At 35.5% G+C, this 10773-nt stretch overlaps 2 protein-coding genes and 1 long non-coding RNA gene across 3 annotated transcripts; 2 read left to right on the top strand and 1 right to left on the bottom strand.

Annotated features, from left to right (window-relative positions):
- Positions 1-218: 218 nt before the first annotated feature.
- Positions 219-6310, top strand: calcoco2 (calcium binding and coiled-coil domain 2). The gene is given in 15 exon segments (XM_058794602.1): positions 219-347; positions 709-912; positions 1001-1103; positions 2487-2647; positions 2773-2898; positions 3457-3537; positions 3659-3717; positions 3719-3772; positions 3851-3920; positions 4129-4287; positions 4376-4561; positions 4653-4739; positions 5125-5293; positions 5424-5449; positions 5816-6310. Coding segments are annotated over 14 exon segments (1620 nt in total). The 5' UTR covers positions 219-347; positions 709-735; the 3' UTR covers positions 5978-6310.
- Positions 6311-6312: 2 nt separating this feature from the next.
- On the bottom strand, positions 6313-8747 carry snf8 (SNF8 subunit of ESCRT-II). Its single transcript, XM_058794603.1, has 8 exons — positions 8381-8747; positions 8246-8296; positions 8023-8161; positions 7496-7600; positions 7019-7091; positions 6792-6933; positions 6641-6715; positions 6313-6561 (listed from the first exon to the last, which is right to left on the bottom strand). The coding sequence occupies exons 1-8, from the start codon at positions 8432-8434 to the stop codon at positions 6424-6426; spliced, it is 777 nt and encodes a 258-aa protein (XP_058650586.1). The 5' UTR covers positions 8435-8747; the 3' UTR covers positions 6313-6423.
- A 630-nt stretch (positions 8748-9377) lies between these two features.
- Positions 9378-10743, top strand: LOC131551573 (uncharacterized). The gene is made up of 3 exons (XR_009273794.1): positions 9378-9972; positions 10374-10438; positions 10528-10743. It is a non-coding gene; the product is annotated as an uncharacterized LOC131551573 (long non-coding RNA).
- Positions 10744-10773: the final 30 nt, after the last annotated feature.

The following is a 10773-nucleotide window of genomic DNA, read 5'->3' as shown; positions in this document are numbered from 1 at the left end:
TACTCCAGTCTTTTGTGTCACTTGATCCTTCAGAAAGCATTGTAATATATTGATTTGGTGCTCAAAACGAATTCTGGAAATACAGCTGTATCACAGGATGTTTTTGATCATCTACATACTTCGAAGCCTGTAATAGAATGGTCAGTCTCCTCATAATAACTCGTAGTGAATGACATAATACATGGGAATCCCCAGTAGTTTCATTTTGGACTGTCATAGTGACACCGACCTGCGCATAGAACTACATCTCCCAGATTGTGTTTACTTGTTTGCTCCCATTTATAGCAACTGCCGTGAATCTCACAGCCTGTTCAACACGGTCTGGACTGCAACAGAAGGAGGTTCAGGTAACATTTTATTTATGGAAGTTGTTTATTGTGAAAATAACACCAAATTATATGAGTAAATACGGAAAAGCGTTGGCTTTGTCCAATGTTTTATACTGATTTGAAACTGTACAAAGTTTTCATTTTAAGATTGCAAGCCATGTCGCGTTTACTTAAACTATTTTTTGTTTTTAAACAATATTTTAATTTAATTACATACCTATGTAACAAAATCAAACAAATCTAGCGTGTTGTCAGTCGAGTCGCTTTTGTTTGTCCTCGTTACGCCCTTACATAAATGAAAGTGAAAGAGTAACTCAACAATGGCAAAACCGAGCATAAATAAGCTTTTGACTAAAATAATCTTTTGGGGCATTGAAAGGTGACTGTGTCCCCCATAAACACCGGGATGAATGACGGAACGGAGGAAGAGACGGCCCCCGTTATAATGGAGACCTCGTCGTACTCGCAGGTAGTTTTTAACGATGTTCCTCCATCATATCCGCCAAACACCGAGGTTACTTGCCGGTACACCCTGACCGGTGCTGTGCTGCCCCACCCAAGGGACTGGGTCGGTGTCTATAAGGTATGTAAGAAGTAACAGCATACGCTACATTTCCTGTATTGTATTGCTTTAAAAAATAAAATAAAATTACATCCGTGAAATGGGCCAGGTTGGTTGGAGTTCAACACAGAAGTATTATACCTACGTATGGGTGGAACCTTGCCTGGACCATGTCGGATCTGAACCACTTGTGCAACAAGTGGTATTCTCAGGTAGGAATCACAATCACTGCACATTTTAGATTTCTCTTTTACCTGTCAAAACTTTCCAGTGTTTTGCTCCATTAGCCTACCTGAGTTGCGGAACCTGAGAATTAAGCGAGACTGAGGCTTACAACAGTGTCTAAAATGTTATTGTGATGTAAACATGGTTGTGGCATGCAAATATTCAATAGCCTACTGCTGGAAACTAAAGGTAAAACAGGGGACTTGATTTGTCCCCTTCAGGTTATCATGTTATCATGTCTGTGGTAGTCGTGGCCCTGGTGTAATTAAAGTGCACCAATGCTGTGGATGTGACGTTGTGCTTCTATTTTAGTAAAGGCTGAATCACTATCTTGAGTGGTCCACATTTACTCATCACGTTACTCAGGGGTCCTAAATCAAGGGACCTTGTGATGTGTCAAGTGTCCGAAGTATTTGATTTGCTTCCTTGCACCACTTTCTTGGCAGTTAATTTTGTGTGGGAGGCACATGGTGAGAATTACTTTAAAATGGCGAGGTAGATTTATATATATCAAAACATTTAAATATTTCTCTTGGTCTTGAGCGAGAATAGACTTTAAAATTTGGCACATACTAAACAATAAATAACATTAAAATTCTTTGCTATTTCATCTAAATAAATTAAAAATACATCTACACTAAAACATTATGTATCCTTTTGAAATGTATATAAAATTACTATCCATTTAGATTTAGTTTTAACATAAACTAATAAACTTAATGTTATGTATATGCATATTTGTTCAAAAAAACTAAATATGTATTAAATATTATATATTTATCATCAAGAAATCCAATTTGTTGTCTCCTATATTTTAAATAATTTAAGATCACTTTTTCTACAGCTAGCCATAGTTTAACCATGTTCATAATTGATTTTTCGAATACAACAAATCTTTCTTACTGATTTCATTTATGATTCACAAATATGCATCACATAAAGTTTATGCTGAAACTGTGTAATCCAAATGGTTGGTAATTTCATTCAATTCAAATACATAAATCTTAAATTTAGGCCTAAATATTATTTTGAGTATGAAGTGAATTTCAGGCATCAAAAAATATAAATTACAATAAAATATCCCAAATTAACAATCAAATATCCAATATCAAACAGTACAGATAGATGATAACCAATATGGTGCACCCCATACCAGTCTTAGCCAGGGGGCTTAGGCCCACTAGTCATTTTAATTATTATTATAAAATAATATTATAATAATGATTAACTTAATTAAACTGCTTTTGTGGTTAATTACTCATTTCAACACTCCCAGTATCTGTTAATAATTTATTATATAGGGGGCCTTTGAATATTGTGTTGAGAACCACTGCCCTATATTAAACTAATGATACTGATTTTTTACTCAGAGAGCTACCTGCCCAAGGATGATGGAGAGTTTTACCAGTTCTGCTATGTGGACAGCTTTGGTCATGTCAAAGGAGCCAGCACCCCATTCTGCTTTCAAAACTCAGCAGAAGCAAGCATTGGCTGCAGCTTGGAGAAGGACCTGTTAGTCATAACAACACAGGTACATCTCCATTGGAAGTTAAAGATTGTAGTATTTTTTTTTTTTTTACATTCTGCTAGCCACTAAAAATGTAATATTAATACTAACTGGCCAAAAAATAATTTATTGCATGTCCTTGTGAGTAGGAGCAAGCAGAAAAGATGGAGAAGGAGAAAGAAGACTTTGTGAAAGAGATTGATTCTTTAAAAGAAACAAATGCGATCCTGAAAAAAGAGTTGGATGAAAGACTGCATGAGATCCGCCGTCTCAGGGTTAGTCAGACTCTCTTTCTTTTATAAAATGTAAGCACTTATTATTTACGGTAGTATTTGTGATTTCTGCAATGAAGATCAACTGATTGTCTGATCTGTTATGTAATGCCTATTGTTTTTTAGAGCCCTTTCTTTGTTCTTTTCTTTATTTATATATATGTTATAGTATTTATAATAGGTATTCAATTAGATTTTTTATATTTTTAATTGTTATTTTAGTTTTAGTCTTAGTAATTTTTATTAATTTTTGTGCTTTGTCATTTCTGTTAGTTTTTTATATTTCTGTAGCTGTCATTTATTTTTATTTCAGTTTATTTATTTATTTATATTTCAGTTTTGATTTTAGAACTTAAAGTTATTTGTCAAGGCAACATTTTTGATTTTCATTTAAGTTGTTTATTTAATATTTATATTTGATTTTACTTAATTTAATTTCTTAATTACACAATATTTAAACAATAATAACACATTTACTGTATTGTTCTTGTACTGATCATCGTTGCAAAACACTACTTGTGAATAAAGAGATTGTAAATGTGCCTTTATACTAAACTGCAGAGCTCCGTAGAGGATTCAAGGTCAAAGGATAAACCAGAATCACCACTGCCAGATGTACCCAGTTTTAATTGCACCGAAGAGGTAAAGAAAGAACAATGCTTCTGCAAACAACCAGTGGAAACACTGACACAGTTTAATATTTTAGCTACAGTATCTCTATAATTTAATCTGTATGACTTTAATCAAACAAAATTATTCACAGTCACTGATATCTCTGCAAGAAAAGTACGAGAGAGCTGTTCAAAAGATCCACTTGCTTAAGAGAAAGGACAGAATTACAGCAACAGCTTCAACTCAAGAATGGAGAAGTCCTCAGGTGAGTGTCCTCAATATGAAAATCTCTCTGTTTTATGTGCAAAAAGTTTATGGAAATTTTTAATCTATTTTTCTCCAGGCTAAATACCTTGCTGAAAGAAACAGAGCAAAATTACAATAAAGTACAAGACCAAGTCAAGCTGCTACAGGTTTGCAAATGTGTTCTTAATACTGCTAATGATAAATAAGAAAAACATTTTTTGTAGTGCCTCTAAACAAAGGCGCTTCATAATTCTTGACAATACAAATACCAAGACAAAAAAAAAAAAATAGAGAGTAAGAACTGAAAAGAAAACAAAACCAAACGAATGCAAAAAAAGTTGTGGTCTGAGAAGCTTCGCATTTATTCTCTTTTAGGTGGATGTGCAAAGCAGCAGGAAAGACTATGAGAAATTGCACACTGAAATCCAGGAGCTCAGGATGAGAAGGACTCTGGAGGACCGGAGGGCTGAAAACAAAGCGTTACAAACATCCTTGTCAGAGCATGAATCCCAATTGAAAGAAGAAAACAGTAAAGTGAGGCTTGTCACTTTAAATCAACTTGACTTCAAATCATTAATCGAAAATCACTGTATTGTCATGGAGTAATTTCTTTGTGACTCAGGTACAGATTCAAGCCCTGTTCAGTCAGCTGACAGAGGCTAGAGGGCTGCTTCGCAGCGAGGTGCAGAGTTGCAAAGAAGCCTGCAAACGTGCAGAAACAGCTGAGCAGGAATTGAAGGAAGTGAAAAGGAAGCAGGAGGAGACAACCGTGAAACAGTCTGAGGATGAGAAAACCAATCAAATCCAGGTATTTTTCAACTTTAGTCTGATTTTGTAAGTATGTTTAGGAATAATAATCAATATTTAGATCCTGATTCCACACAATTTTGTCATTACAGGCACAACTTAAGCAAGCACAAGAGAAAATTTATGAAATGGCAGAGGCATCAAAATTAGACAGAGAGAAGCTTGTGGAAAAGAATGAGGTATTTGAATATATTTTCAAATGTAATTTATTCCTGTGATGGAAAGGCTGAATTTTCAGCAGCCATTACTCTAGTCTTCAGTGTCATCATGATCCTTCAGAAATCATTCTAATATGCTGATTTGCTGCTCAAGAAACCTTATTATCTATGTTGAAAATGTTGTGCTGCTTAATATTTTTGTGGAAACTTTTTTTTTTTTTTCAGGATAGAAAGTTTTTTAACATTATACATGTATTTACTGTCTTATCTGTACTGTCTTATTATAAAATTAGTTTTTGCTGAAAAAAGTATTAAAAAAAAAACAGTTTGAGATGATGTTGTGGGGCACTAAACAACATGCCAGTCAATTATTATTTAATGAAGATGTTTTTCTTTTTATCTTTAGGAACTACAAGAAGAAGTAAATAAGCTTAAAAGGGCGTTGTTTGACTACCAGGTTGCATCTGTTGCCGCAGTGTCTGATCAAATATCCAAACCTCAAAGCCCACCGGCCTCCGTGGAGCAAACATACTCACCTGACTCTCATTTCTATGAGACCATTGATGACTTGACAGGTTGGTACAATAGCAGTCAACAAAAAAGGAAATCGAAACATTTACTTAGATGAAAAAAAACAAGCATTTCTCTAAGTTGTCTTAAAATTAGAGTATTAAACTCATAACGCATTTCATTTCTACATTATAGCAAATCCTTCAGATCCAGAAAAACAGGTAATTACTTTTTTAATGAATACAATATTTCAAGAATGAGGTCAAAATTATTCAATTGTATGCATTTCTTATTTGTTTTGGTTTTAGACCTTCAACTTAAACTTTTTTCAAGGCAACATTTTTCATTTTCATTTAAGTAATTTAATATTTCTATTTTATTGTTCTTAATTACACTATTGAAACAATAACACATTTACTGTATTGTTCTTGTACTGATCATTATTGCAAAACTCTACTAGTGAATAAAGTGATTGTAAATGTGCCTTTATACTAAACTGCAGAGCTCCATAGAGGATTCAAGGTCAAAGGATAAACCAGAATCACCGCTGCCAGATGTAATAATTGTATTCATTTCCTTATGTGTAGATTAGGGTGTGCCAGCATTGTCAAGAGGTCTTTCCTGGCATCAGTGAGGATGAACTGACAGAACATGAGCGGTCTCACAAAGTGTGTCCACTCTGCACTCTGATCTGTGACGATATGGAACAGCAGGAGTTTGAAGTTCACGTCTACAGTCATGAGGATTAGTCAATTCTGTTTTCTTTATCTGATATACCATCTTTGGGAAAGTATGTTGGCACTTTTTAAAGTACTGAATAGTCCAGGATTTTCTAGATATGCAGCACTTCTCTTTCATTATTATCTATCTAAAATAGGGACTTTTTTTTTTATTATTATGTAATGATTTTAATATCACTGAAGAAACTGGATCAGTTCAATTAAGTAATAAAAATAATAGTAGATATAATACAAATGCAAGATAAATTGCACTTATATAATAACAACAACTGGCATGGTCTTATTTACCCAAATTTTCCAGTGGTTAATCAGGCATTGCAATAATAAACATATTTTGAGAAATGTGACTAAATAGATGCTTTTATTCTCCATTTTCACTGTTTTTCCTCTCAAACAAGCTTGACCCGCAACATTTATCCACCATGACAATGTATTTACAAAATAATGTCTTATTCTCAAGGTGTCATTTGGTTGGCCTCCTCAGGCGTAACGTCTCGCGATAACAGCTCCGAGAACAAAGCAGGAAGCCAGTACTGTGGCTCCCCCGCAGCTTGAGAGTCCAGCCATGCTAAGCCTTCTTTGAGCAGGTGATCCTGAAAAACAACGCAAAAGGTATTACTATATGATATAGAAACCATTCAGAGTGGCATTTCGTTTTTCCTGCACACTTACAAGAACGTGACTGGCCCGCTCTCTCTCCCAATTGAGGCTGTCTCTTATCTCGCTCACGGTCACGTAGCCCTTTTTCTGTGAAACATGGCCAATAATCAGATCTCACGTCATGGAAGTGTAAAGGTCTCAGGCTTTGTGTGGTATTGATTACCTCTGCTAGCTGAAGGACAACAGTGTGATCCATGTTGAGCTCTGCTGGGACTGACTGGACTAGATAAGAGCCTCCAACGGGAATCATCCCGAAGCCATTTCCCATAGCCTTAAGCTTCTTGATGGCCCTCACCAAGTCATCCCTGAGCAACGACGTTAATGGTTGGTAAGAGAATTCATGTGTTCAGAATAGCTAGAGAACACTATATACAAATCAAAGACACTCACTGGCTCACATCTTGTGCAAACTTCCCTCTTCCTTTCAAGACACGGTGGTGAAGTTCATCCAATGTGATGAGACCTTCAAAAAAATAATGTAATTATTTGGTTAACATTTACACTTAAAATAATAGTCTGCCATTATTTTCATAGGGTTTTAAAAAGTCCTATTAAACATTTAGTCATTGTCATCATCAAACAAACACTGATAAGCTGATCAGGTCTTTTTTGGTGTTTTTATGTGTGAAGAAAGAGATTGTCTAGGAACGCATCATCATTACTGATAAATATCATGATTGACTAATCAGAATCAAGTATACCAGAGAGCAGTGTATTATGTATTTCAAATATGTGGAACAAGAGAGTTTGCAGTTTGTTTTGTGAAACATGTAATATCTTCAAGGTAAAAAAAAAAAAAGACCAACATAAACCCATAATTTCGATATGTATGTTGTAAAATGTAACACTTAAACAGGCAAAACTTACCGCCATTTCTGTGTTTTAGAGCTAAACAGACTTCAATGATCTGTACACCAAGCTCATAGTAGAAATCTCCAACTCCAAGCATCTCAGACCAAAATCCTTTTCCAGCTGCACACATACAGCAAAAAAGTTCATAAGGACATATGACTTTCTCTTTGAAATTGATTAATTATAATATATAAAATTAATTAAATTGTAGTTAACAATTCCTACTAATTAGTTAATTACAATCCATCCATGCAGTTTTCATTCAAAAATGACAATTATAAATAAATACAGTTTTAATAATGCATATTAGCTGATTAGTAATTATAATGTATTTTTAAACCCTAATATTAAATCATAAAAACTTTAATGAGTTAAACATAGAATGTGTCCTGCTTAATTGTGTGTGTGTGTGTATTCCCAATTATACATTTATTTATTTATTTCTGAGCAAAAATGGGATGTCTCGTCTTTGACCCATGAACACATAAAATCACATATCCATTTCAGCTTTAAGGGAACCATTCACGATAGGAAAAACTTACATGCCAGCGGATCAACCCCTATGGTGGCACACATCTCTTGGAACTGCACCCTGAACTGAGAGTTCTTACGGATTTCTTGTTTGTGTTTGCTGGCAAACTCTTCCAAATGGGTCTTAAATGTTTCCAGTTGTTTTGACATCTACAAGGACAACACATACGGTCTGATTATAATAGGCTCGGTGCCGTTTACATCTGTGTGGTTTACTCAGCAGGCTATACGCACCTGTGCAATTTGATCCTCAGCAAGGACGGTTCCTCTCTCTTTATACTTTGCCTGTGACAGTAAACAAATTAGCTGAATGAAAAGGCAAAAAGATTTGCCTAGTTACTAAATCTCGCAGAAGTGAGGACATCATACCTCTGCAAGTTTCTTTTTGGCGATCGCTCCAGCTCCGACTCCTCTTCTGTGCATGATGCCTAAATAAAAACGCCTAAAATACTATAATACTACAAAATTAAACTATTATTTCCCTGTTCTGACAACTGTAGTAATTTACTTCCTAGTCAGCTGAACAGCTCACGAGCTACACAGTTACACATCGAGACAGAATCTGACAAAACAGACTAAATTAGATATGTTACAATAAAACAAACGAATAGGGTTGTTCCCTTCCAATTATGCTCTTTAACTATAACGTTGCAAACAGTCCAGGAAGAAAACATCCACAGAATTGTATTATTTCTTCTGTGCACGACTAAGGTCTCGACAGTAATGTTTTGGTGAATGTGTCCGATAACGCCACCCGACGGACTGGAGAACAAAGAACTTAATCGTGCATATGTGACCCTGGACCACAAAGTCAGTCAGAAGGGTCAATTTTTTGAAATTGAGATTTATACATCATCTGAAAGCTGAATAAGCTTTCCGTCGATTTATGGTTTGTTAGGATAGGACCATATTTGGCTGAGATGCAACAAAATCTGGAATCTGAGGGTGCAAAAAATCGCAGTATTGAGAAAATCGCCTTTAAAGTTGTCCAAATGAAGTTCTTAGCAATGCATATTACTAATCAAAAATTAAGTTTTGATATATTTACGGTAGGAAATTTGCAAAATATCTTCATGGAACATGATGGCACAGGGAACGTATTCTTCTTAATTTTAAACAACAAGGACATTGTGGATGAATTTGCTGAAAGAAAGGCCCAGAGAATTAAATAAAGTTAATTACAACTAAAATGTGAGTATGGTTTTTATTTCATTTCTTTCTGTCTTTCTACATTTTGGGCCGCTGTGCCAAGAGTGTGTTTGCATTAGTAAATATGGCAGCGGTTTTGTGCCATAATATTTTCAGAATAAATTACGAGATTAAAGTTGCACTGTTAGACATTTCTGTAATTTCCACAGTTATTTACTGTATATCACCCAGTATAATACTGCAAATTCCCTTTACAGTAAATAACTGTAATTCCCTTTGCATCATTGGAATTTTCTGTGACGTCAGACCCCACATACAGAGACTTACTGTATTTTTTTTTTAATTGCTGTATACTACTGTAACGGTCTCTTTGGCGCCATTATACTGAGGTCGTTTTATTTTCCTCATTTCTTACATTTGGACTGACACAATTTGCCCTACACCGTGTCTACACCGCCGCAACAGCTTGAGACTGACTACTGGATGTGTTACATCGCTTCTAATGATTGGAAAATCCGTTTGTACTTCGTGTCAGAAACAGCGCGAGGCTTGGAGTACATCTGTACATCAGAAATATACCGGGGCATCACATTACTGTCCGCATCCACTGTAGATAATATATATAATGGGTTCTATATTGTTTTTTATCGAGTCGCGCCTCGCCGCGCTACTCGCGTCCGAGGAAGACACGGAAGCAGCGGGCAGCGTCGCGGGTTTTTCCCGGGGATGAACCCGCGAGAGTGGGAGAGCTCTGGAGAACATCTGTGCTGTGTGTCGATGCACCTTACGAGAGAAAAAGACCAGCAAGCAAGGTAAAAATATATGTATGTTTGTCTGTGTGTTTGTGTCAGATTTTTGCACACCAGTTTACCTAACATTAGTAACATTTAACAGTTACTAGTCAACATGGCGGTTACAGGTAAACTGCGCTGTCGTTTCAAACGACTTTTGTCAGCTTATTGAATTAAGTTACCGAATTAAAATTGTTTTTAACGAGCAACGCTTATCTTATATTAACATTAGGTTAACTAATGTGAAATTTAGTTAAGGTGTTAGTAGTTAATGTTGGCCAGTAGCCTGAGAAAATAAAATCATATGTTAGCTAGGTTAAACTAGTTTTATGGCAAGCTGCCTTTCTAGTTTTAGAATTAGTTTTATAGTTTTTAATGGAATTTAAGATTTACTGCATTTTTTTTGTATTTGTGTTTTAAAGGCAACTGCAATGAAGCATCAAGAAAGACATGGACATGCCAGCCACCCTGAGGCTGATAATTCATGGTAAGAGAACAACTGTTTTTGAGAGATTTGTGTATTCTATATGAGGTTTGCCTTTTAAAAGTGTGCCATTTCTTCTACTTGTTTTTCAGAGAAGACATTTCTGTCAAAGTGGATGGTGAGCAAAGATGGTGGCCACGTTTTGGAGCAGCACCTGGGTTTTGCAGATGGCTATGTATTCTTTGGCTGCTTGTCTTTATGTTTCTGTTGCCTAAAGATTCTTTGTGAGGATAAATCACAACAAAATGCACTGCAAAGCGTCCTAAGACAGGAGAAATGGTGAAGATGCACTGTTCCAGAGTTGGAAGACTGTATTTTTATGTTATACATGCAATGTT

Source organism: Onychostoma macrolepis, chromosome 12 (genome assembly GCF_012432095.1).
Source record: "Onychostoma macrolepis isolate SWU-2019 chromosome 12, ASM1243209v1, whole genome shotgun sequence".
NCBI classification, from domain to species: domain Eukaryota; kingdom Metazoa; phylum Chordata; class Actinopteri; order Cypriniformes; family Cyprinidae; genus Onychostoma; species Onychostoma macrolepis.
The sequence above is the reverse complement of the archived record's forward strand: the minus strand, read 5'-3'. Positions and strand labels throughout refer to the sequence as shown.